Source organism: Triturus cristatus, chromosome 7 (assembly GCF_964204655.1).
Source record: "Triturus cristatus chromosome 7, aTriCri1.1, whole genome shotgun sequence".
Taxonomy (NCBI): Eukaryota; Metazoa; Chordata; class Amphibia; order Caudata; family Salamandridae; genus Triturus; species Triturus cristatus.
This window is the reverse complement of record NC_140590.1, coordinates 631,093,254-631,120,267: the sequence shown is the minus strand read 5'-3', so window position 1 is coordinate 631,120,267 and position 27,014 is coordinate 631,093,254. Positions and strand designations below refer to the sequence as shown.

Genomic DNA, 27,014 nt, shown 5'->3' with positions numbered 1-27,014 from the left:
GTCAAACTAGTGAATGAAACTGGATTCCTTGAGTGGGACTGCATTTATGTGCTCTGCCTAGGAGGTTTACACAATTTTTGTCAGTTATTTCCGATCAGAAGTAAAACTTTAAGACATATGTAAAAACATATACATACTTTTCATGCAAAACAAAAGAAAGCTGAACTTTAAAATATGAAATATTGTCTGAGCAAACAGAAAAACACATTAGTAATATTGGAAAAAAAAGGGTGGAATTAAAATGAACGGGACCACTGAGTCTTTCTTATTTACACTGATAAAAGCACATAGGTCAATCTGGATCCTAATCATTAGTGGTGTTGTGCGCTTCGAGATCAAAATGATCCTATTTGTCTCATCTAAACTTGTGCAATACACTTTACAATGCAAAAACTGGCTGATTATCCTTAAGAGTACGAAAACTCACAGCGACCTGGATCGAAAGAGCTTTAAAAGCACATCACCTGTTTTCAGCAACGATGTAGTAACCAGACAAGTTAATTAATTATGCAATTCATCTAATATTGTTATTTATTCAGCATGCAATGAAGTAGTAGTATCCTCCTCTGAACTAGCATTCTTGTCAATTCAGGATCAAAGATAGCCTTTGTTGAAAGGGGGCGGGGGTGTCTCTTCATGTATGATCAACACAAGGTGATTGCACCTTTTCCTCTTCAGCAGACGTGGAAATGGATCATGAATTCTGTTTTATTAAAATACATTTGTTTATTTATCAACTGTATTTTTGTACAGATTCGTTTTTTTAATACTATACAGTAAATATCTTATTAATTCAAAGTGTTTCTATTTTTTTCATTTTTATCACATTGTTGGTAGTTCACAATGCTCTAATGCATCTCGGACCACTAAAATGATACTTCCTTTGGGACAATCGCATACGTTTATGCTCCTGTGAAGAACAAAATAGAAACTAGATATGGAGGGCATTTACAAAAGAACTATAAAAGGATTAAGAAAGCATGAGCAGATCTTCTGATTGGTAAAAGGAAAATGCTACTTACCCAGTATGCATCTGTTCTTGGCATGTAGAGCTGTAGAAGGGCTAAAAAGGGTAATACCACAAAGACTTCCACCTGCCCCAGTGTGGAATCTTAACATTGTCCTCACAAGGAGAATGGGACCACCTTTTGAACCCATGCACAAATGTGAACTTCAGTTCCTCAATTGGAAAACAGTTTTCCTCATTGCGATCACTTCATTGAGGAGAGTGGGTGAACTACAGGCATTAACCATAGAAGAACCTTTTTTACCGTTACACAAAGTAGTTCTTCGTACCAACCCCAAATTCCCACTTACGGTTGTATCTGCATTTCACACCAATCAGTCGGTTGAATTACCTGTGTTCTTTCCTCAACCTGACTGTTGCAGAACGAGCTCTACATACCTTAGATGTCAGAAGAGCTCTTTTGTATTACACTGAAAGAACAAAATCATTTCGTAAAACTCTGTCGCTTTTGCACCACCTCACAAGGGCAACCCTATCTCTAAGTCAGCTATTGCTAGGTGGATTGTTAAATGTATACAGATGGGTTATGCAAAAGTCAAAAGGACTCTAACAGGTCCCCCTGGAGCACATTCCACTCACAAGCTGGGCGCTACTATGGCTTTCTTAGGGAACATCCCTATTGCTGATATCTGCAAAGCTGCAACATGGTCTACACCACACACATTCACCAAACACTACCGTGTAGATGTGTTAGCAAGACAACAAGCTAATGTGGGCCAAGCAGTACTTAAAACGTTATTCCAGACAACTCCACCAGTTACAGGATAGCCACCGCTTCGGGGAGACAGCTGTATAGTCTATGCAAGCATGTGATCTACAGCTCACATGCCTTGAACGGAAAATGCTACTTACCCAGTATGCATCTGTTCTTGCCATGCAGAGCTGTAGAATCTCATGCACCCCCCCCCCCACCCCCACCTCCCTGGGTACCTGTAATTGCTGTAGTTCTCTGTTTACTTTACATACTTACGCATGCGCATCTCTATTCTTTACTACTACTCCATTCTCTTACCCTCTGCGGAAAACAATCACCTAAGGGAGGAGTGCCCTACCTCGTGACTAGGAAAACTTATTTTAAGAAAAACAAAGTGCAAACATCTGGACCCAACACTAGATGGCGATCTTATGCAAAGCATGTGATCTACAGTTCACATGCCTCGAACAGTGCATTCCTCTGACACACATGCGTGTTAGAGAGACTGCAGTTCACAACAAGAGCAATGTTTCACTTGTCTAGAGTGTGAGGGCATCCCATCACATAGAACATCCCATCACATCCAATAATGTTTTGCCAATCAGAATTACGAAATGTGTAATAATTAGAACACCCTCATTTTTTCCATGATAGATTTTGTCAGTTCAAACCCATCACAATTTATTTGCGGAAACAGTCCTGTAAAAACACGCCGGATTCAGTGTGTGAAATGCAAAGTCTACATGTTATGCCACGTTTCCAAGTTGGAAATTCAGATAATGAGGTACTTACCACACCCAGTAAAAAACTCACCCACAGTAATGGCACTTCTGGTAAATACCATGCCATATTCTGCAAAGAACCTTAGAAGCATATGCGCATTTCATGGGCTTTGCAGCACCCTAGTGAATACATTCACTTTATATAAAGTTATATAAACAAGAGATTTAGTTATTTCTACAAGAAATAGGAAATGCCATGTTGCTAAATCTAGAATATGCAATTTTAAATCAACAGTTTGATGGGAAAAGTTATCAAAGTCACTCTCTCCAAACGGAAGCAAAAACAAAATCTTTGAGGAGGAAGCAGTACTCTATTGAGAACACAATCAATGAAGCCCTTTGACTAAGTGTTCCGATAGCTAAATGGAGTGGGTGATCAGAGGAAAGATGTTTCACTGACACTCCTTAAACTTTCAACATTTCATTAGTTTTTGGCATTTTCTGCTCTGCCACAAAATAGGGCAGGGTGTCTGTGAGAAGCTGGCTTGGTATATGATGCACACTTATGTAAGGGGGCACCCTGCACCAATCCAGACAACCCTTATGGTGATTTTAGTGGTCTTAGACAACCTTAGAAAGCTCTCTAGGTGGTAGCTGTGGAGAACAGCCTTCAGGCTTCGTCCAGGAGGAGTGTAAAGCTGCTTGTTTTACCAGAACATAATCTTACTGATATAGATATGAAGTGAAAAAGAACCACACAGTATATTTATAAAAAAATATGTATTTATTATATAACACTCACTAACACATACAGGTATCTCCTAGCTGGAAACAATACTTTTCAATAGAAACAGGTAAGTCGCACGTAATGCACCGTGGTCACTAGGGCAGGACCAAACCATTTAATAAATTAGTGGAATGCGAACCAAGACTCGAGTCAAGACTGTGCCCAGAAGACGTAGAATTGCCAGGGACCCACGGACCCACCCTAGGTAAGTAACTAGGAGCCCCACAGAGGTCGTGTGTAAAGTGGGAACATGACCGGGTGATCAATTGAAAGGTAAGACCCTGAAGAAACCCTGTGGCAGACAGAAGGTTGGAGAGCCACCCCACCCGTGGATACCTTAGGAACCAGGATACCTGCCCCAGGGAAGCCCGATGCATAGGTGTGAAGTGGCATCGGAAACCGCCGTTGATTCCCATTGAGGACTTAAGAAAGATGCTGCTGCTCCTGGAGAAGGTGAAAGTGTCCGGTGGAACCCAAAGGTGGATTCAAGCTGTGAAGAGCCTACAAGCAGAGGGGACAGAGTCTATGCCACTCAGGAGTAACTAGGAGGCACGGAAGACAAATACCCATCGATGACGGGGCTGTAGCGGAGCCAACGGTGATCTTAGAATTTCAGCTGTGTAGACCAGGTGACGCTGTGGAAGACCAGAAGCCATACAAGAGCTGTCCCACGTCGGATGTCGAGAGTTGAGGGGGTCGGTGTCCGGTGGGAGCACCAACAAGCCTTGGCAACTGCAACCAACATGGAAACGGAGCAAGGTCCAGGAGACTCACCACAAGGAGGGGATTCAGGGCAGCCCTGAGCAATCGGGGAAACCCAAAGAATACAAAATTGACCCTCAAGAGGACCCACAGGCCGGGTGCACTGGAGTAGCGAGAGGACCTCAAGCAGTTCACCAAAATAAGCAGGCCCACGATGCAAGTGTTGTGGTGAGGACGAAGATCTTGGTCACTGGAAGTGCTTGAAGTTGGGGCTAGTGGGAGCCCAAAGATTTTGATGGAAGGAAGCCAACAAGCCTTTGCAACTGCAAGTCGACGCGGTGCACAGGGGTTCGGTACTGCAGCTCAGACGAGGGAAACTGGTGCGAGGACAGGTCAGCCCTCGAGAGATGTGGAGAACCACCGCCTGTGTTACTGAGCCTTTCAGAATCCGTGGGAGCTCAGGATCAGCAGACCGGTCAGCTTAGTTGCGGTGCCTCCTTCACTTCAAGGGAGATGCCTTCAGGTGTCTTGGAAGCCCACAAGCCTTAGAAGGTTCCTGAATGGTGCACAGGCACAGACATTGCAGTAGACTATCTGAGCGAGGAGATCAGGAGCAGCAGGAGTCTTCCCGGTTGCAGCCTTGATGCCCAGAGCGAAGTCCAGAGTGCCCAGACGGTCGAAGAATAAGTGGTGTCTTGTCCCACAACGAATCTAGGGACCCACCAACAGGTAAGCCCTTAAATACCCTAAGGAAAAGGTCGGGATGATTCAGGGGTCCCTCCCAAACGTGAGGCTGGACAAGGGGGAGGATACTCCTCTGTCCTTTGTTCAGTTTCGTGCCAGGGCGGGAGCCAACGGCTCCCTGAACTGGTTTGAACTGGACTATGCATGGAGGGCCCCTAGTGAGCCCTGCACGCAGACTATGTGGCACTGGCATGCCCTTCCACCCTGCCCCAATGCACTAAATCCTGTCTGGGAGGTGGTCACACCTCTGTGACAGGATACCTATTGCTCTGCCTTCCCCTGCCTGAGCTTGGCTTAGCAGCTGGTGGGCAGAAACGTGTCCCTGGCTGGCAGCAGCCCTGGCTTGCTGTCTGGGTCTTGAAGACTGGTACCAGGAGTACTGAGGGCCTAATGGAGGGTCTTATCATACCTTCCACACCGTTTACGGTGTGGGGGTATGATTCTAACATGTTTGATACCAAATATTATAGGATTCGTTGCAGCCAGTTTCAAGATGGTCACCGCGTAATGACGCAGTGCCCCTCTATAGGTTATATGGCTGCCTCGCTTACAACCCAGGAGAATGGACTCTGTAGGTCATAGGGGTATCCTGCTCATGCAGGGGCACCCTCACACTTAGAACCAAGCTCCCCGCCCTAAGGATTGCAATGGCATGCTGTAGGGGTGATTTATAGGTTATAAGAGCAGTGACCTTAAATATAGGGAAACTTTTATCTTTCGTTAGTGGTGCTAGCACCAACTTACACAAGTTGCAATGGCAGGCCTGTAGTTGCAAACTGAGTGGTCTCCCATGGGTGGCATAATGTATGCTTCAGCTCATGGGGGACCCCTGATGTACCTATTCCCTGGATACCTTAGTGCCATATACTAGGGACTGATAAGGTTGCACCAGTGTCCTATCTTGGATGTACCCAAGTACTTACTAAACCAATTTAGAGGAGAAAGCACAGACAGGGGTCCTGATTAGCAGGATCCCAGTCAGACTAGTCAGAAACAGTATTACATCAAGCAAAAAGCGGGGGTAACCATAAAAGCAGATCCTACTTTCCTACAATGTTTTTCTTTTCCCTCAATAAGAGATTAAAGTGGTGGCTAGATAATTATTTTATTTTGTGGTAATTTGTGGAGGACTCTTGAGATGCCCTATTTTTCATCAGCTCCTTTACAAAATCAGTATTTTTGTTGTTCCATAAGTGACTGGTACGAAATAGTTTTAGTAGCATCATCTGTGCAATTAATATCAATTTGTGCAACCTTCCTTGCTTGGTGCGACTCCTTAGGCATTTCCTCTACAGTGCAATCTTCAGGATTATTAGTGGCTAGAATGTATGGCATAAAAGTAATGGTTTAAGACGCTGGAATCAAACTACCCTCTGTAAATCATTTGAGCACACTCCATCCAAGCATATTGGTTTATTAGTTTATCTAAGCCATTACAGATGGGGCCAACCATGCACAAATCAATTTTGGCTCTTCATGTAAAAGGTAATCTAACCCAAATTGCAAGGTTATTTATCTTCTAAATGGGAGCACAAGCGACCCCAGACATGCTTTAGCTTTGCTGGGTCTCGTTTATGAGTTGCAGCTTAAGGTTCTCTGTGATGGCAAGCTCCAGGGTAATTCACTTAGCATACAAGTGAGGGGACAGATAGAAAAGCTTTAATCAATTTGATCCACTCACAATTATTTTGGGCACACTTTAATCCATTTTCTTAGGTTTGTACAAATCACCATTACTTGCTGTAATGTGAGCAGAATTTTCCCTATCTCGGTTGTAGCTTAGTAACAGTTTAATTGTGTCATAGGGCTGAACTCCATTTTCTTTCGGACAGTATCCCATTTTATAGTAAGATAACTGAAACAGGTAACTTCTGAATATTCTTCCACTGTCAGCAAATGTACTCCCAATTCAAGGTTTGTCTTCTTCTAGTAAGATGGAAAATAATTGCGTGCCCTTCACATGACCTTTAAAATGGTGCTGGGCACAGCGATTGCATGATTTGACATAGCTTGATGGGAGTTATGCTCAAATGATGATATACTTGCTGTAAATTCTAGGACTCTAATGAAAGTTTATAAGCATCCTGAGAGTCTTAGCTTTATAGTATCCAAGGTTTTCTACTCCGCTTAAATAGCCTAGATGGCACTTGGCCCACAAGCAAGGCAGCATCAACTCCATTCTTAATTTGGCTTTTTTAGCTTGATAATTTTATTACAGGTTCACATTCATAAAGAGTAAGTATCGTTCAGATACAGTCAAGTCTTCAATGTGAAAAAAACGGATACCATAATGCAAAGTTTTCACTAACTTGGAATAGCTGTCATCAACAGCAGATGGTAGACATGTTCACCAACAGACACTTATAAGGAGAATACTTCAGTAAGTTTCCAAAAATAATTCAATTATGGCAACAAAGAGAGGGGAGTGTAGGGCAGGGAGGAAGGGTAGCAAATTCTTTATCCAGGCAACACTATAGCCTTAGAGCCCACCGTTGCGGGCTCAGCAAGGGCCTTTAACAAGGGAGTGAGCCTTTAATGGCCGGTAGAGCCCGCTACGGAGGGATCTAAGGCTAATAGAACATTCTTTCCCTAGAGGGCAGGATGTTCTAATTAGTAAAAACAAAGGCCTTACGGAGCCAGATGGAGTTTAAATGCCCGGGGCTTCGTGAGGTCTTTGTACACAGCAATAGCTGTGAAATGAAAAAAAAACATTGAAATGTTGCTCTATGGCTTCTACTGACCAGTAGAAGAATGGAGCACTCCACTGTCTTCAAATCGAGCGCTCAAGATTCAAATGTTCTAGTACAGATTAGAATAGGTCACTAATTATTACTTGGCCACATCTCAGAAGAATATTAGACTTAATTTTATTCTACAACACTAATATGAAAAAGCAACATTAGCTCATGCTCTACTGTATGACTTCTGTCCAGTACGTCAAATATGGTACAAATTAGTAACTGCTCTAATGTAATCATATGCTAACCGTCTCAGTGAAAAGAATCGATGGCTTCCACCCACGCCTCCTTTACATTTGCCCCTCTACTTATGTAGACGAAAGCTATAACAAATTAATTTAGGACCTGAAAGCTGACCTGCTATGCTATGATATGACTCTTTACTAAGCATAGTTCCACAGTAGCTTTGTGATCCCTTGTCATGGTAGTATCAGTAGTTTTATATTTAGCTTGCAGGTTTCAAGGACATATCTCAACAGACACAAAGCACTCCACATCAACTCACAGCCACTGACAAGCTGCAGCGGAATGCCTATCATCACTTCCCTATGGTCCAGACAATCTACTGGCTGGACAAACTTTAGTTTTTCTACCAATGTTATCAGTAGTAAGGCAAGCAGCCTGGACAAGCGGCACCGCTTAAATTAGCTGCATTGCTGCTCACCTCCACTGTTGGTGGCATGTGTGCTCAGGTCTGGAACAGACAGTGACACCTGTTAAAATCTATATAATATAGAAACACTCACCATTCTTCCTTAAAGTAAATGTATGTGCTGTGTCTCCAAGCTTTATTAACTCGCCTGTAGATTCTGATCCTTCCACATCCCATGATGGAATTAGAATAGTGGAGGACTGTGTCGAAGAACTAAAAAGAAAAAAACAGTACTGTAACACAAACAATATGTTTATCAATGAGTCTATCAGCCACCTTCAGACTTAGATGGCAGGGGTAAAGGGATGCAGCATGGGGACACGTGTGGAAATACCGGATGGAGAAACAGCAAGGGGACAGCAGGGAGAGGAAAAACTGCAAGGGATACATTAGAACATCACAGGGAGAGCTACATAAAAAGGGACGGGGTGTATTATCTGAAAGAGACCCCAAGAGGAGTGGAAACTTTAAATGGGCACCAGGGAGCAAGGGGGATTCAAAACGTAATCTAGGGGGGAATGGTGAGAAGCATGAGAGCATCGACGGGTAGGGAAAAGCTGCATGGGGTCTTAGGAAAGAGGGAAGCTGCGAGAGGGTGCAGGAAGGGGTGAGCTGAAAGGCTACACCAGGAAGGAGTGGTGCCAGAAGGCCAATGAGTGAAGGAGGGACAGATCCTTAAGACAAGGAAAGATACGGAGTGCAGTGAAGAGGCTGAAAGAAATGTAAAGGGAGTATGGTTAGGAGCACAGATAATGGCAACGATATGAGGCTAAGGGAACTATGAGGAAGGTACACCCATGAGAAGTCAAATAATCAATGGCAGAGTGGGTACTGTGAGAGCATGCTTGGATTAGAATTGTGAAAGAGTAAAGATAGGATTTATGAGAGATGCATAGGAACAGATGCACCATGGGGTCTAAGCTTGGAGCTGTGAGGAAATAATTAAAGGAACCGTTAGGTGGCATTAGCATACAAGCATTGATCTAGGTGCTGATCAGGGACTTGATGGTGGGGGGGGGGGGGGGGAAGGGGGGAGAGGAATGCATTAAGGGACTCTGTGGAAATTGTACTCGTGAGGAGGCCTTTGAGATCACAATCAGTTCTGCACTGTATCTCCTTGCAAAGCAAAAAACATGGTGCACACCGATATGTGGTACAGTTATTTATTTTCTACTATTTATAGAGGTAGAGGATATGCATAAGACTCAAGAACCTGTGTGAATGAAGACACTACCTTTTGAAAACGTTATATTTTTGTAAGTGAGGCAGGAATGAAAGAAGGGCAGGAGAGTCGCAAGTATGTTTTTGATTGGGTGTAGAGCAGCACAGGAAAGGAAAAAATGACACTGTTTGGAGTTTGATGATGAGACAAAGACTTAAAAGCATTTTATTTTTGTTAGTTTGTGGACTTCTTTTCTACTGCTGTGGTGGTGTCTATCAATAACCGGTTATTTCAAAGACGGAAACAATCAGTAGTGCAGAATGACTCTTCAGTTTTATATTGGAGGGGCAAGGATTGAGTCCTGACCAGCACTTAACCAGAAAGATACGTTTCTGAGGAGTGCAGTTGCTGAGATAGCATAGAAGTGTAAGACCATGGTTGAACTAGCTGAAACATCCGTGAAGCACGGGTATAGTGAGGGGTAAGGGACAGATGAAACTGGAGCACTGCTTCACTGCAAAGGCAGTTTATGTGAGACCTAGGCCTAATTTGAGAAGATTGGTATTGTATATTGAAGCAACTTAAACATTGCTGCTGTATGGTCATTAAATATTGACAATTAATCAAGGAAGGTTAATTTAGTGCACAGACAAAATCTCAGGCTAAACACAAGCATGCAAAAGCATGTTAAAATACGTTCTGGACAAGACCTTAATGATGTGTGTCACCCTACAACACTTCAAAGACCGCAGCAGTAATGAGTAATCAATACACAAGTTCCATGTAGTTTTCTGTAGTGTACTGTGTAGGCTTTTCTCTTTGCAAACCTTCAAGTAGTATACTTCTCCGATATGCCAGATCATGGCACAGGCATCACACAATATAAAACACCTACCCTGTAGTTGATGGCACTTTCCGCACTGTTTGACATTCTTTCTGTCTTCGATCTGATTCCATCTGCAGCACTCTTTCCTGAACGTCTTTGGAAGCCTGATCAACATCATCTGTTTGAAACATTGTACAGAAGTGCAGATATGGGATTTAAAAAAGAATTTGCTTAAGTGATATATATTAAATTAATATGAGTAACCACGTTTGAGAAAAGAAATTCTTCTAAACACTAGCAATCACTCCATAGATTTCAGATTTTTAATTCCTCTGCCAGAGACCGCAAAACATAATGCCATGATGATCTTCAATGGTTGTACACAGCACTTGGTATTACATTTCTGGTTATGGTTAATTAAGTGAACAATAATCTGTTAAACTGATATATATAACCACTCTTCATGAAATTCAAAGACATATCCCAAAACAAAAACAATCACTGAGGTGGGAGTCCCATTGTAACCTTACAAAAGTATTCTCGGAGCATAACATGCTTAGAAGGCCTTACAACGGAGTTGCATTAGTAGCCTCACTATACCTCGTTTCCAGTTCCTCCCTCTTTGTTGTTGTGCATGGTTTTGCCTCCCCCTCTAGTCTCCAGCTTCACTTCCTGCTTCCCTTAAGCCTCATCGATGGTTCTGGGAAGAAGAATGCAGAGAGCGGAATTCCAGTACCTCCATCCTCAGGCACCTACGAAGCTGGGTGCAGGACGGTTGAGAGGGGGTCCCCAACTCTCATTATTAGGAGGTAAGACCAACCCAGCTACCGCAAGTCCCAAGGATAATATGAACCAGCTAACCTGTTAAACAGGCAGCGAGGCAGACCCAACTAGCAGTAGCGGCATAGTGGATGGTTAATGGATAATAGAGAGTGACTTCAATAGATAGAGTAGGAGCATTTAAAATGTACAAGCAAAGAATGGAAACCAGAGGGGAAAAGTGGCAGTATTCAAAGTGCGCCCGCCGAGTACGGTGAGTTGAGTATTACATAGAATGGTGTTTTTTTTCATTGTTCGATTTTTAAAGCTTCAGGAAGTTTTTGACTTTTTGACTGATTAATTCCAAGGATAACCCAGATCTTCTTAAAGAAAAGGCAGAAAGTGAGTTAGATTGTTTAACCTCTGCTTCATTGACCTACTCTATAAGAAAGTTAGCATAAGAGCACATAAAGCCCAAAAGAATGGATGATCACATAATACCCCAGGAAGATTTGGACAATAGTCCAGAAATACAAGCAGCAATCTCCTTTGTGATAGAAATGGTTCAATCTAATTCACTTTTGGATCCAGGTATTGATATTTTAGAGCTGCATCTACCCAGTTCCCCAATATGATGTTGATGGTGCAGAGTATTAGCAGTTACAGTGAGGATCTGCATTTAATGAACTCGATACTGGAGGAAAATAAATTTTGAAGAAGGAAACAACATTCAGGAACAAGAAAAGCTGATAAACAAACGTAAAATAAGGCCAGCCTTTTTGGATAAGTGGGCATCTTCTTAGATGTTGGATGTTTTATTATTAATGGAGAAATCCTTACATGGTATAGGAGACTTTGGTGTTCAAAAACAATGCAACAAAGACCGAACATGTCTATTTAAAGCAATAGCTTCAGAGTTAAAGAGAGAAGACTTCATGCATGCCCGTAGAAGCACACAAGAGCGGTGTAAAAGGAATTCAAGAAAACTCAGTTATGTGTTTCCTATAGGCCAATGTCAGGGAGATTTCATCATCTATTAGAGAGGGCGGATCTGTATGTATGGCAATGGCTTAACAGAGGATAAGAAAAGAAAATTTGTCACCAATTCCAAAAGCAAAAAGGAAAACAAATAATGAATCTTTTAGACTGAAGGAGAGGGAACCGGTTAGAGAACAACCATCAGTAGAAGCGATTGAAGTCTTAGATCGAGCAGAAACCAATTAGAAAACAAGCAGCATTGGCATAGCCAATAGGTCTCGCCTTTGGGACTTTATAAGTGTTTAGCCATGCAACAGTTGATGTTGTTGCACGAAGGATATTGTGCTGCATAACTAAATACTTATAAGGCCCCAAAGGCGAGACCTATTGGCTATGCCAATGCTTGTTTTATTGTGTATTAAATTAATAAACAGGTGTTGTCCTTATCTCTAAATTCCACTGACAGCGCCACCATGTACACTGTCATTAGTGCCGGTGCTGACAGTTAAGTGCTGGTGCTGAGCACCGGAAACCACTGGCTCAAACTAAGCACTTGGGCACCCCTTGGTAATGCGTGTCTCCTGGTAGACTCTTGAATGCCACTCCCTCCATCTGAATACCACTTGACAGATATGTGCTATTTGGGTACCACTCGGAGTTGTGTGCCACGCAGTACAGTTATTAAGTTAGTAGGCGTGCCAGCCGTTGGGACTGTGTGTCACTTCCTGGAGTTGTTTGCCGCTAGGTGCAGTAGGGCGTCACTCAGTACAGTTAGGGTGAGGCTGAGCGCTGTTGCATGTGCCTCATTGTGCATTTGCCCGCGTCTGTCTTCAGTACAAAGCATTGCTGGGCATGAGCCGAGTGTCTACGCAGCTCTTTGAAGTCCTGGCCTCAGTCCGTGATGCTTCAGCTGCAGTTTGAAAGCCACGCTAATCTAATGCCATGTCTATAAACAGCTCTATGCCGCCCCTGCCCACAGTGGGGACCAGCAGCTGGCGCCTGTGCCCTGGCTCGGTGAGGCACAGCCGTGTGTGTGTGTGTGTGCGTGTGTGTGCGTGTGCGTGTGTGTGTGTGTGTGGGGGGGGGATGGGGGGTGGAAAGAGTTCAGAAGGGCCCGTTGTTAGACAGCCTTTCTCTGATGGATCATGTTTGAGGCACAGAGGCAGCAAACAATTCACCTCTCTACTTCTTTTCTTCTGATGTCCGACGAGCTTCCATATGTTGAAATATGCTTTGTTTTTTGTAGCTCAGAGAAATAAGGATGGAGTGAGAACCTGTGGGAGGATCACTGTATATGCGTGTGTGCAGGGTCATGTGTGCGCGAGGGTCATGGGTGTGTGTGAGGGAAAGGAAGTGTGTGAGAAGGAGTAGTTTCTTACCTGTAACTCCAGTTCTGTAGTAGGGGTATCTCTGTTATAGTCATAATCTATGAATAATCCCCGCCCATGTGCGGGGACCCCGGAGCAATCAAAAATATCTCTTAAGCTGTCCCGCATTTGCAAACCTGCAAAGACACTTAAGAGACAGACAAAATAATACAGCCTAATCACACCAAGGCTGCACTGGCCAGCACTTCCTCTGAAGTGAACACAACAGCCAAAATAAAGTTGAAATGTCATTTTTATTCACATTTGACATGTTCCTTTATTATCACACACTCCCTTCACCAAAATCCCTTTAAACAATAGAGAGGAAGGGGTGGACAGACAAGCCCTATAGGCTGTCATTATGTGTCTGCTAAAGGGATACCGTGCCTTTAAGAAACTCTCCAGAGACCCCCGGTATCCCAGGATGCACAGCCAACACAAGTTACTTTCAGTTCTTTTTGAAGGTGTATAACCACAGGCCTGATACTGTCAGGTTACTCCACCGGGGAGGAGGGAGGGTCGCTTATGACTATAACAGAGATACCCCTACTACAGAACTGGAGTTACAGGTAAGAAACTACTCCTTCTGTAGTAGGGGATCTCTGTGTATAGTCATAATCTATGAATAGAATGGCAAGCCCATCCCAACCAACAAGAAGCGGTGGAGTAAGTCCAACCACCAACAAATCACTGTGCAAACAAATTCCTCAACGAAGCCTGTCCAACTTGCGCATCTGCCCTAGCATCAGAATCCAGGCAGCAATGCTTTGTAAACGTATGGACTGACTTCCAGGTGGCAGCCTTACAAATGTCCGCAATGGAAACATTCCTAAGCAAAGCGGTAGTAGCCGCCTTGCCTCTAGTCGAATGTGCCGTAGGCTTACCCCCCAATGTTTTATTAGCTCTTTGGTAACAAAGCTGGATACAGGAAACAATCCATCTGGAAATGGACTGCTTTGAGGTAGCTAAACCAGTTCTTACCGAACCATAATTAACAAACAGTTGATCCGACCTGCGGATATCTTTTGTCTTATCCAAGTAGAATTTCAACACCCTACGTACATCAAGTGAATGCAGAGACCTCTCTGCCGGAGAGGAAGGATGCTGAAAAAACGTAGGCAAAGTTATCATCTGATTCACATGGAAATCTGAGATTACCTTAGGCAAAAATTTAGGATGGGTACGCATCACTACTTTAGAAGCATGGAAAACAGTATACGGCTCTTGACAACACAGAGCCTGAATCTCACTCACCCTCCTGGCCGATGTAATGGCCACAAGGAAGGCAGCCTTCCAAGACAAGTGTTGCAACGAAGCCTTATGGATAGGCTCAAAAGGCTCCCTCATCAATCTAGATAACACCACATTCAATTCCCATGGTGGAGAAGGTCTTCTAACAGGGGGAAACACCTTACGCAAACCCTCCAAAAAATCCTTAATCACAGGGATTTGAAAAAATGAGGTTTGAGAAGGGCCCTTCCTATACGCAGTCAGAGCTGCGAGATGAACCTTAATAGACTGAAAATTAAGCCCAGACTGAGCTAACTGCAGCAGATAAGGCAAAATAACATCTTCTTTACAGGATGTAGGGTCAAAGTCCTTTGCCTTGCACCATAAGCAGAATCTCTTCCACTTATAGGCGTAGGAAGTCCTCGTAGACGGTCTCTTAGCCTCTTTCAAGATCTCCATACAGTCCTGAGGCAGGTTCAAGTGTCCATACTGTACTAGCTCAGGAGCCATGCTGCCAAACTCAAGGACGAGAGATTGGGGTGAACCATCTGTCCTCCGAACTTTGTGAGAAGGTCCGGCCGACACGGCAGGCGTCGGTGCGGCCGAACAGACCGGTGAAGAAGGTCGGTGAACCACCATTGCCTCGGCCACTCCGGAGCAATCAGGATCATTCTGGCTCTGGATTGTGACAGCTTGATCAGCACCGCCGGGATCAGGGGAATGGGTGGAAAGGCGTAGAGAAAGCTGTTGGACCAGCTGATCCATAGGGCATTCCCCAGCGTCCCTGGTTGGTAGTACCTGGACGCGAAGTCGCGGCATTTGCTGTTTTCTGCCGTAGCGAACAGATCTATATCCGGAGTGCCCCACTCTGCGAAGACGTCTCTTAGCACGTCGTCGTTTAGCACCCACTCGTGGTTCTCTTGAACGAGCCTGCTGAGCGCGTCTGCTTGGGCATTCTGCACTCCCGGCAGATGGGTCGCCGTGATCGTCAGGTTCCTGGCCACCAGCCAGTTCCAGATCGCCTGTGCCTCCCGGGACAGGGTGCGTGAACGTGAGCCCCCCTGCTTGTTGAGGTAATACATGGTCGTAGTATTGTCCGTCTGAACCAGCAGGGAGTTCGTCCTGAAGGAGGGATGGAACGCCTTCAAGGCCAAGTGTACCGCTCTGAGTTCCAAAAAGTTGATATGGTAAGTCGTCTCCATCTGTGACCATATCCCCTGAATCTGAAGAGGGCCCGAATGCGCTCCCCAGCCCTGGAGAGACGCATCGGTCACTATGGTCTGGACCAGAATATCCTTGTGAAAAGGAGTCCCCTTGCAGACATTCTCTGGGGCACACCACCAAGTCAGAGACTGCCGAGCGTGTTGAGACAGCTGGATCTTGTCCTCCCAACGCCCCTGCCTCTGGTCCCATTGATCCTCCAGACATTCCTGTAGGGGCCTCATATGCAGACGTGCATTGGGGGTGAGAAAGATGCAAGAAGCCATCGACCCCAGTAAGGAAGACACCGTCCTCACCGTAGGAGAGCGGGCTGAGATGAGATGCCGCGCCTTCCCACGGATCGATAAGCGTCTCTCCTCCGAAGGACACACGCTTGCGGTCAAGGTATTGACTGAGGCCCCCAAGTACTGGAGACACTGCACAGGGATCGGCACTGACTTCGACATGTTGATGTGCAGGCCCAGGCGATGCAGCAAGGCAGCTGTCCTGTTGAAATGGCACTGGGCTTCCTGGTAAGTGGACGCTTTGATCAGCCAATCGTCCAGGTAAGGATACACAAACACCTTGGTCTTCCGCAGGTGTGCCGCGACCACCGCCATGCACTTGGAGAACATCCGTGGTGCAGACTTCAGGCCAAACGGGAGTACTGAATACTGGTAATGGTTGTTGCCTACCAGAAACCGCAGGAACTTGCGATGCTTTGGTGCGATCGGCACATGAAAGTAAGCGTCCTGCAGATCTATGGCGCACAGCCAGTCTCCTCGATGCAACTGAGGGTAAATCTGATGCAGGGACAACATACGGAACTTTTCTCTGCGGATCCACTTGTTGGCCTGACGCAGATCTAGAATAGGCCTGAACTCGTTCTTGTCCTTTTTTCTTACGAGAAAGAACCGTGAGTATAGACCTCTTCCTTTTTGCTGCAAAGGAACCGCTTCTATCGCCCTCTTTTTTAACAGAACGTCTGCCTCCCGCTGGAGCTCCCTTACCATGTAGGAGGAGCGCACGGGTGGAATCTGTGGGGGCGGGCTGGTGAAACGAAGACAGTACCCATTGCAAACAATATTCAGCACCCACTTGTCCTGCGTTATTGTCCTCCACTCTGCCAGGTAGTGTTGAATACTTCCCCCCACCGGAGCGGGTAACGGATGAGGGGGAAGTAGCTTTTCAGGGCTTCGACCCGGCCGGGCCTTTGTTCCCCGCCGAGGACTGATGCTGGCCTCTGCCCCTCTGGCGCTTCTGAAAGGACTGCCTCAGGTACTGCTGCTGCTGCTGGGGCTGTTGTTGGTGGCCCGACTGATGCCCTTGGCCTCTCTGCTTGGCGTAGCGCCTGCCCGAGGATCGGAAGGACCTCCTCTGCTCCTTGGGCCTCTCTAGCCCCACCGCCTTCAGAGTTTCCGCTTCAGCCTTCATGCGGGCCATCTCGTCATCCGCATGTGACCCGAACAGCGTCGTGCCAGAGAATGGTAAATTGGCGATCTTCTGCTGCGCTTCAGGCTTGAGCGGGGTCAGCCGCAGCCAGGAATGCCTCCTCATGTGTATGCCGTGGCAGTACCCATGGGCCGCCAGCAGCGACACATCCCCCGCCGCACTGATGATCTGATTAGAGACCATCATGCCCTCGTTCAGCACCTCCTGAAAGTCCTCCCTCTTGTCTCTAGGCAGGGAGGCAGCGAACTGTTGCAGGGAGTCCCAAAGAGACCTGTCATAGCGCCCCAACAGAGCGGAGGCGCTAGCGGCCTTCATCGTGGTGGCCGACGTGGAGCACATCCTCCTCCCCAAGGAGTCCATTTTGCGACTCTCCTTATCCGGAGGAGCCGTGGATGAAGGCGTCGTAGAGTGCTGCTTACGAGCCGCCGCCACGATAACAGAATCCGGTGGAGGATCCACTCTGAGGAACGCCGGGTCCGAGTCAGGAGCCCTGTACTTTTTTAGCAGTCTCGAGGGCGCCGGTTTCACCACGGCCGGCGTCAAGAACACCTCCATTGCAGGTTCCTCCAACCCCGGGACCAACGGAAGGAGGGGGCGCGACAGATGAGTCTTATGCAAAGTCTCAAAGATCACAGAAGTAGTGGGGATAGGGGTAGTGACTGATATCCCCAACTTCGCAGCCCCTCTCATCAGCACCTCCTGGAACGTGGCGATGTCATCCACCGGCGAGACGCGGGTAGGAGGCGTCTCCGACAGTGAGGGCGAAAACCGGCCAGCTCCAGAAGAGTACGTGCCCCTCGAGCCTCTGGAACGAGACCGATACCTCCGTCGCCCATGTCCAGAGCGAGTGGACGATCTGCGCCTACTCCGTGATCGCCTGCGAGGGCGAAAGTGAGATCTCTGCCTGTGAGGGACCCTCGGGGGCGGAGGAGGTGGCCGTGGCGGCGATGTAGGCAGCTGAGGCACGGGCAGAGGCAGCGGAGGAGGGGGCGGAGGAAGAGGAGGAGGAGGAGGGGGAGGAAGGGCAGGCACCGGTGGCGGCGCCGGTGGAAGGTCGGGCACAGGAGGCAGAGGCGGCTGCTGGGTACGCAGCGGGGACAGATGTTCCGAAGCCCCATCACTCCTAGCAGGCGAGCCCCCACCAGAACTGTCCGGGCTCGCGGCCACTCTCCTCTTCTTGGCGGGCCTGTCCCGCGTGGAAGCCACCGACGGGGAACGTCCGCGTCTCCCTGATCCCCGACTGGAGATCGTAATCACTGAGGACGTGTTCCCCGATGTCTGTGACGTCGAACTGTACGTCGACCTCGTCCGGCGTCTCTTAGCCCTCGACGTCGAACGCTGTCTCGCAGTCGAGCGTCCTCTCGACGTCGAACCATGCCTCCTCGACGTCGAACCACGCCTCGACCTCCGTCGCCGCGGTGTCGACTTCTGATGTTCCGACGTCGACCGCTGGTGTCTCGACGTCGACCGCTGGTGTCTCGACGTCGACCGCTGGTGTCTCGACGTCGACCGCTGGTGTCTCGACGTCGACCGCTGGTGTCTCGACGTCGACGACCTGTGCCACGACGGCGACCTGTGCCTCGACGGCGACCTGTGCCTCGACGGCGACCTGTGCCTCGACGGCGACCTCGACCTGTGCCCCGACGGCGACCTGTGCCTCGACGGCGACCTGTGCCTCGACGGCGATAGTCTCCGCCTGGACGGCGGGCGCCGGGATCTCGGCGTCGACTCCGTCAGCGTCGAGCCGTGGGTCGACGGCGAAGGTGGCGAGTGAAGTCCATGGGGCTCGGTACGACGTCGATGTGTTGTTGACGTCGACCGTGACACCTGCGACGGCGACCCGGTCCCGGGTCTCGCCGGCCCCTCCCTCGACGTCGAACGCCGAGGCTGCCGCGACCCAGAGCCCTGGATCGACGGCGAACATACCGGTGCGTTCTCTCTCGCCGTCGACGTCGTCGCCTTCGACGTCGAACACGACCTACCAGCCGGTAGGTGCCGCTTCTGCTCCCTGCTCTGCCCGGAGGTCCCTCCAGGGGCTGAAGCATGGGCGGAGGAGAGGGAATGAGACCCTCCATGCCCCGAAGTCCCACCGGTCCTCTGCTGCTCCTGTCCCTGAAGGCGAATCTTCTCCCTGTCCCTCAGGGTCCTCTTAGAAAAGGTTTTGCAGATGGCACATGTAGCTGGGACATGTGAGGGCGACAAGCAGAGGATACACACATCATGTGGGTCCGTCTTAGCCTTTTTCCTCCCACACTCAGGGCAGTTATCGAACAAAGCCATGCTAAGAGTGGGCCAAAACTGCTCCAGATTGCAGGCAGTAGTAGACAAAGGCTCTAGACGTCGAATGAAAACACTATTTATCCAAAAAATCCAATTTAAACCAAGTAAACCACCCAAAAGGGTAGAGCTCAAGCTCCAGGGTCCTGCTAGCAGGAGCCGGAAAAAAGAACTGAACGTAACTTGTGTTGGCTGTGCATCCTGGGATACCGGGGGTCTCTGGAGAGTTTCTTAAAGGCACGGTATCCCTTTAGCAGACACATAATGACAGCCTATAGGGCTTGTCTGTCCACCCCTTCCTCTCTATTGTTTAAAGGGATTTTGGTGAAGGGAGTGTGTGATAATAAAGGAACATGTCAAATGTGAATAAAAATGACATTTCAACTTTATTTTGGCTGTTGTGTTCACTTCAGAGGAAGTGCTGGCCAGTGCAGCCTTGGTGTGATTAGGCTGTATTATTTTGTCTGTCTCTTAAGTGTCTTTGCAGGTTTGCAAATGCGGGACAGCTTAAGAGATATTTTTGATTGCTCCGGGGTCCCCGCACATGGGCGGGGATTATTCATAGATTATGACTATACACAGAGATCCCCTACTACAGAAGCAGGGATGTGCAGAAGGGCTTATGTGAGAGACAGGGATGTGTGTCTGGGACTCAGGACCTGATGACAGTTATGAGTGTGTGTGAGGCAAAATAACTGTGCGAGGAAAAAGGGATATGTGCGAGTCTGGGATCTTCTTGATGGTTGAGGATGTTTTTTTAGGCAAAGGGGCAGTGTGAGAAACAGGGATGTATGTGAGAATCAAGAATGTGTGACGGGTAGCGGTGCATGTGAGGGAAAGGGACTGTGTGAGATATTATGGATAGGTATGGGAGGCAGGAGTGTGCATGATGAGTAAGGAGAATGGTTTCCTAGTGTCTCTACCATGTAGGATGGTTTTGCTGCTAGCGAACAATAATTGTCTTTGGTACTATGCAGAATCGGATGTAAAAAATGCAACGCCTGCCCCTGTTTTCCAAAATGTCCTCATTTAGGGCGGCATGATCTCACATCAGCAATAATATGTTAGGTGCAGCAGAAGTCGCGGCACCACCCCCTCGCCCCACACACTTCAGCCATCTGGCGGTGCCTCAGTAATTGGCATCAGATGACCCACTGGCCACACAAATGACATCCCAGGAAGTGGTGTCTCGTGGCCTAGGACCCAGACACTAATATTTAAACCATTTTGGAAGCCATGTAAGGATATTTTCAGCCTACAGTTCTAATGCGTTGCTGTGATTTTTTTCCTACTGTCAGGGATCCATTTAGAGATAGATGCAATACATAGGTACTTTTGGTATAAGCGCGGCACCCGTGCTTTACTTTTGATGTTATAAGTAAAGCGCGGGTGCCGCGATTATACCAAAAGTAAAGAAATAGATGTTTTTTACTTTTGGTATAATCGCGGCACCCGCGCTTTACTGTTAATGCTAAAAGTAAAGCGCAGGTGCAGTGATTATACCCAAAGTTAAGGAAAAACAAGCATTGGACGCGCACGGGGCGGGAGAAGCAGGAGTTGTGTGCACGCACGGCCAATGCTTTCTTAAAAAACACGAAAGTCAAAGCGATCACGATCGCTGTGAAAGCGAAAGTGATTGCGATGAAGCTCTAAAGGCGTTCCTGAGTGCTGCTGGCTGGCCTAGCACATGGCGGCTGCGCGCGTGCACGCTCACATGCACGCAAGCTCTAGGCCAGCCAGCAGCACTTAAAAAAGTCACATACAAAATGTCTCTCCGAGCCAGCACAGGCGCTGGGCTCAGCGAGACCTAAAAAGGAGACCTCAACAGCTAACTCAAAGAGTGTAAGTCTGGAAAAGGAAGGGAATAATAGAGGATGGAGAGGAGTCAGTCAACACACTGAAACAGAAAAAGTTTAATTAAGGGAAAAATGCCAGAGTGTAAGGGCTGATAAGTCCACAAAATCATCCAAAATGAATAAAGGAGTAGATCGAAATTCAAAGATAAGATCTCAGAAAGAATTAAGAAGGGACAAGCATTTGTGGGTTTATGTTGTTATGCTTAGATTAGGTAAAATGAGCAAAAGTTGAGACCATTATTTAGGAGGCCTTTTATAGATCTTTTATAAACGTGCCAAAGCAAATGGAAAGGCAGAGTCCTCGGTAAGTTTATGAAGCTTTGTCTCTACTCAGATCTTAAGTGATGCAAGTCATTTAAACAGAAAATGTGACTGGATACAGGTTAAGTTATATCATAAGTCCACCCATAGTGATGTACTAATATAATGAATGTATATGAAATGATTGTCTGAGAAGCTGTACAACCAGAGACTATTCAATTTGTTCAAGAATGATATTATGGATATCTTTCTGAATAGATTTATTGCATTAATGAGGAATTTTGAGTCAAGAATGAATCCACAAATTACATTGTTACATATATATGTTTGGATTTCACTTGAAAAAGTAAAAGTCATCATATCTGTATGGTTTGATTGTGCAGCTGTCTCTGGGGTACAGAGCTCTGCAATAAATGTGTAACTTGACAAATAAAATGTATTTAAAAAAAGAAAAAAAAGAATGAATCCACGAATTACATTTCAAATGGAGAAGGATACATTATTAGTTTATCTGACACCCCAACTCCCTCATCCCCCTGCTGTTTTTCTAGATTGTCCAGCATCAAAGTTCAATAGAAACATGCAAAATACTCTGAGACACTGTGGGCTGGTATGCTTCAAAGGCTGCTTTTTAACAAATTCTCAAGCTTCTAAAAACTTTCACGATGGGAATACAAAGAAGTCCTATTGATTATGTTGTATATCTGCTGCTTGGTATTTTAGACTAATTTTAGAATTCCAATCTGCTTGATATTTTAGATTAATTTAAGAATTCCAAGACCTTTACATGAATGGTTGAGACAACTACCTGTTGTGAATTCTGCTAAAACTGGATATAAACCAGGAAGAAACAAAAATGTACTTTTAATACGGGTCAAATATCCCAAACTATTAACAACCCATATGGAGGAAGAATGGAACAACTAAGAATACTTGTAAAACTAGTGAATGTGAAGGTTGACAAACTTGGCCTGGAGTATATCAGTATAAATAGTTGGTACGTGGATGTGGTGACTGAGACGGTGGAATGCTTGACAGAAGAACTTAAGAAAATTGAAAGATCCATAGGTGGGAAATTAAAAACAACAAACAAGGGTTGCTTTGATTCACATTGTCAATATCTGAAGAGTCTACTGAGGAATTTACAGAGTAGGAAAACAAGAAGCGGAGGGATGTTGAAGAAGACTGTGAGGTTAAGATCAGAATATAAGTTAGTAGTAAAAAATAGGGTCTTTTATAAAAACAAATTGACAACAAATAATATAGTAATATACTTGAGAGACCCAATAAGGAACGCATTACTTACCTGTAACTGCGGTTATCCAGTATTGGTATCTTTCATAGATTCACATGCCTAAATCATTCCCCGTCGTCGGGATGGGAGTCCCCGGTACATAAATAAAGTAATGTCTCACTAGACATATAGCGTAATAGGCCAAAAGCCTCACCTTAGTAACATATCAATGTCCTTTTGTAAAAAAAAGACCAAACTTGGAGAGCAGCCAATCAGCTATCCCCACCCTCTAGAACCTTCCTGGAAGGAGCTCTAGTCCCTCAGGTTTTCGTAAGCACAGTGCTAAGTAGTTGTATCACTGAGAGACCCAAGAAAGACCTTCCAGGGGAAGTGGGTGGCTTGCATGTGAATCTATGAAAGATACCAATACTGGATAACCGCAGTTACAGGTAAGTAACGCGTTCCTTATCCAGTATTAGGGTATCTTTCATAGATTCACATGCCTGAATCAGAATAGTAAGCAATGATAAGCACATTTCGAAACGTACAGTATATAAATATTCACCAGATAACATATCAGTGTGAAAATAGAAAGTACCAAAAAGCAATGACATAGCAGAGGCATAAAACACAGTAGAGAAATGTGCGTTTATAAGAAAGGATGGTGGGATGAAAGGAAGGGCTCACCTCTAATGAAATAGATGACGGAGCACCGCTTGACCCACTGCAGCGTCTTTCATGAGTTCCGTATTCAGGCAGTAATGCTTGGTAAACGTATGCAGCGTTTTCCATGTTGCCGCTCTGCAAATGTCCGCATTGGGCACACCTGCAAAAAGTGCCATTGAAGTAGAGATTGCCCTCGTGGAATGGGCTCGAACTGTGGAGAGCAGGGGCTGCCCCGCTTGCTGGTGACAAAAAGTAATAGCTTCGGAGATCCAGCGAGAGATACTTTGCTTAGTGAGTGAGAGACCTTTCCTGGGTCGACTGTAAGGCACAAAGAGTTGGTTAGATTTGCGGAATGTCTTTGTCTTGTCGATGTAGAATTTCAGGCAGCGTTTAACGTCCAAAGAATGCAGAGTTTTTTCTGCCACTGTTTGAGGATTTGGAAAGAAGGAGCGCAACCCAATAGGCTCATTGAGATGGAAGTTCGACAGAACCTTAAGGATAAACTTCGGATTTGTGCGAAGTATGACCCTGTCATGTTTGAATTGAAGGAAAGGGTCTTGGATTGAGAAAGCATGAAGTTCACTCACTCGCCTTACCGAGGTAAGGGCTAGAAGGAGCGCCGTTTTCCAGGAGAGATACTTGAGATCCGCTCTGTGTATTGGCTCAAAAGGGTGTTTCATAAGTTGAGCCAGAACCGTGTTGAGTTGCCTTGCAGGAGGTAAAGTCTTTACCGGAGGAAATGTTCTAAACAGGCCTTTAAGGAATTGTTTAATCAACCGATGAGACCACAGAGAAGGGCCCACAGAGGATCTCCTGAAACGGGATATTGCTGCCAGATGGACTTTAATGGAGGCATGAGCGAAACCAGATTTTGCCAGATGAAGAAGGTAAGGCAGTATTTGCTCTGGAGAGGATGAAAGAGGGTGTATTTTGTTTGACTTGCACCAGATACAGAACCTCTTCCATTTTAAGGAATATGTTTTGGTAGCACTATCTGCTCAAGCCCGAGCCAGAACTGCTCTACAGTCCGGAGGGATGTCTAGACCCTGGAACTCTCTGAACTCAGGAGCCAAGAAGATAGTCTGAGAGATGCTGGATACGGATGCTGGACTTGTTGGTGGTTCATAGTGAGGAGAGAGGGAAACTGTTTCAACCGGATCGGCGGTTCCAGGTTGAGAAGGTGAAGCTCCGTGAACCAATGTTGGCGTGGCCAAGCTGGAGCTATTAGAATGAGCGTGCAGGGTTCCGCTTTCAATTTCCTGAGCACCCTGGGAATCAGGGGAATTGGTGGAAAAGCATATGCAAGGACGTTGCACCATACGATCGAAAACGCATTCCCTAGAGATCCCTTCTGGGGATGCCAGCTTGCGAAGTGAAAATAAATACCCAGATGTGTATCTGGGAATGCCCAGTGCACTACAACAATACACTATCCAGTGTGAATTGTAACATTAATGAATACACAGTGTAAGTACACTTCTAATTAAAACACATTAAACCAATGAAAATCCAACAAGTGTTCGCTGAATCAAACAAAGTTCAGTCGGTGTCACATGATGATTCCAAACGATTCTTCTTTTATTACTGAAGAATACCAGTGTGGAGGGTAGTTGTGACAAACAACAGCTTATGCAAATAAAAATTAGAACAACCGTCTTAATGTTCAAGTCTCCCAATGCATTTCGGGCTGTAAAACAAAGCCCTTCGTCAGGGGAACCTGTAGAAAATAAACAGTAACGGTCTATATACACTCATAATTGCAACATGTATATATACATTACGGCTCATAGGAGGACAGAAAAAACAGAATAACCAGTGATCGCAATCTTGATGGAAAAGAAACGAAAAGTGAGAAGAGTCACCACCAATGTGATAATGACAGAACAGCCGTAACCAAAAACCATGAACACCAATAACCATAGTGACACGACAGAGATTCAACAAAGCTCACTGTCGTACCTTAAACGGTCAAAGAATCAGTGTCGAATGAGACTTAATATCAAACCAACGTCTAACGGGTTGCGTAACCTAAAGAAATAGACAAAAGGCACTAATAAACCAAAAGTGTCATGATTACTAAGAAGGAAAAGTGACCGAACAGCACAGTCAAACCTTACCGCAATATATTTAACTGAACGCGACAATGGCCAAAATGGAGAAATGTCGAAAGGGCTTCTGTAAAATATGAAAACGCGAAACCAAACGGGTAAAAATTAAACGGGTAAAAATTAAATGCTAAATACTGAGCGTGGATAGTGAAGGTTATACTGCTAATAACGCGTACCGCTTACCCGTACAACTCGAGCAACCACTTCTTCAAACAAACGCCGGCTCCCGCATACGTGAAGGGTGAGCCGGTGTGTCTATAAGCATGCAAGTGTACACGAGATCAAGGAAGTGGAAAGAGGACTGCGTAAGGGAAAAGGCTGAAGTGGCGGCTATGAGGGAAAAGAGTGCACATTAATACCAAATATACGAGGGAGTTGCCCGCAACAGTAGAAAAAAACTAAAAAGTGCAAAATGAAAAAAAATAAGAGCCATCAAATGATCGAGAGCAACTGGTACAAACATAACAATGCAAATATGATACAATCACAACAATGAAGGAGAATCTTACAAAATAGAGCACAAGGCAGAGAGATTGTGAACTGACAGAAATAACAGCAAAAAAAGAAATAACATTCATGATTGCTATAAAAAACACGATAATTCAAATTTATCATTCAACCCCAATGGGGACAGTGATTGCATGAACCAAATCCAGTGAGACTCACGTTGTGATAACATTTGACATATTTCTCCCTGGGATAGCTTCAGTAATTTCAAGAACCCCAAATTTGAGCTGAGCAATGGTATGTTTAGCGGCTGCCCAGTGTTGAGCAAGCGGGGAACTGATGGTGTTAGTACGAATCCGACTCTTGTGTTCAGTGATCCTAGTTCGAAGGACACGTTCAGTTTTCCCAACATAGCATAAGTCACAAGGACATTTGATGACATAAATTACATGATGACTATTACAGTTCGCATTGAAGTTCAAATTGATCTTTTTACCAGTTAGAGGGTGTGGCAAACTCTTGCCTAACATTACATTGTTGCAGTGGGAACAATTCATGCATTTAGACATGCCCTTATAAACCATGTCGGGTTTGTTACAAGATTTATTCAAAATTTCTTTCAAGTTCAAAGACCTCTTGTAAGCAAAAAGTGGAACATCAGAAAACAATCTTTTGAAATCAGGCTCACATTTAAGTAAATCCCATCTCTGTAATATGCTCTTCTTTAACAAGTGAGAATAAGTGGAAAATGTGGAGACAAACACCTCTCTCGTTTTGTCAGTGGGTAGTATTTTATTTTTCTTTTTTTTTTTTTTTTGAAACCGTTTATTACAGTTTATAAAAGTTACAGGTATGGGCCTACAACCACACGGCCGGCCGCTAGAGCATCAAAAGCATAGTACATACATACAGCAGGAAGTCTCTCAGCGGTGCACCGTAGGAAAACAGGGGTAATCTATGGTGCAGGCCTCATAGCTCCATGCCCACAGTACGGTTCCATTTTCTTAAAACAAAACAACATCAACAAACCACAACCGCAAGGCAACCCTCGATCCAAAGTGACAACACGTGCTCCATAAGTGGGGGATCCAAACAGCGGCAAAACTCTGAAGAGGGGGACGGGAG

The 27,014-nt window shown here is 45.7% G+C and overlaps 1 protein-coding gene across 2 annotated transcripts in view; it reads right to left on the bottom strand.

Annotated features, from left to right (window-relative positions):
* The window catches only part of CEP95 (centrosomal protein 95), a 717,939-nt gene that overhangs the window by 464,055 nt on the left and 226,870 nt on the right, over window positions 1–27,014 (bottom strand). For both annotated transcript variants that reach the window (XM_085617251.1, XM_085617252.1), the window contains exons 5-6: window positions 10,124–10,232; window positions 8,161–8,279 (exon numbers count right to left, since the gene is read on the bottom strand). In XM_085617251.1, coding sequence (XP_085473377.1) covers window positions 8,161–8,279; window positions 10,124–10,232 — 228 coding nt within the window. The remainder of the gene's footprint in view (window positions 1–8,160; window positions 8,280–10,123; window positions 10,233–27,014) is intronic.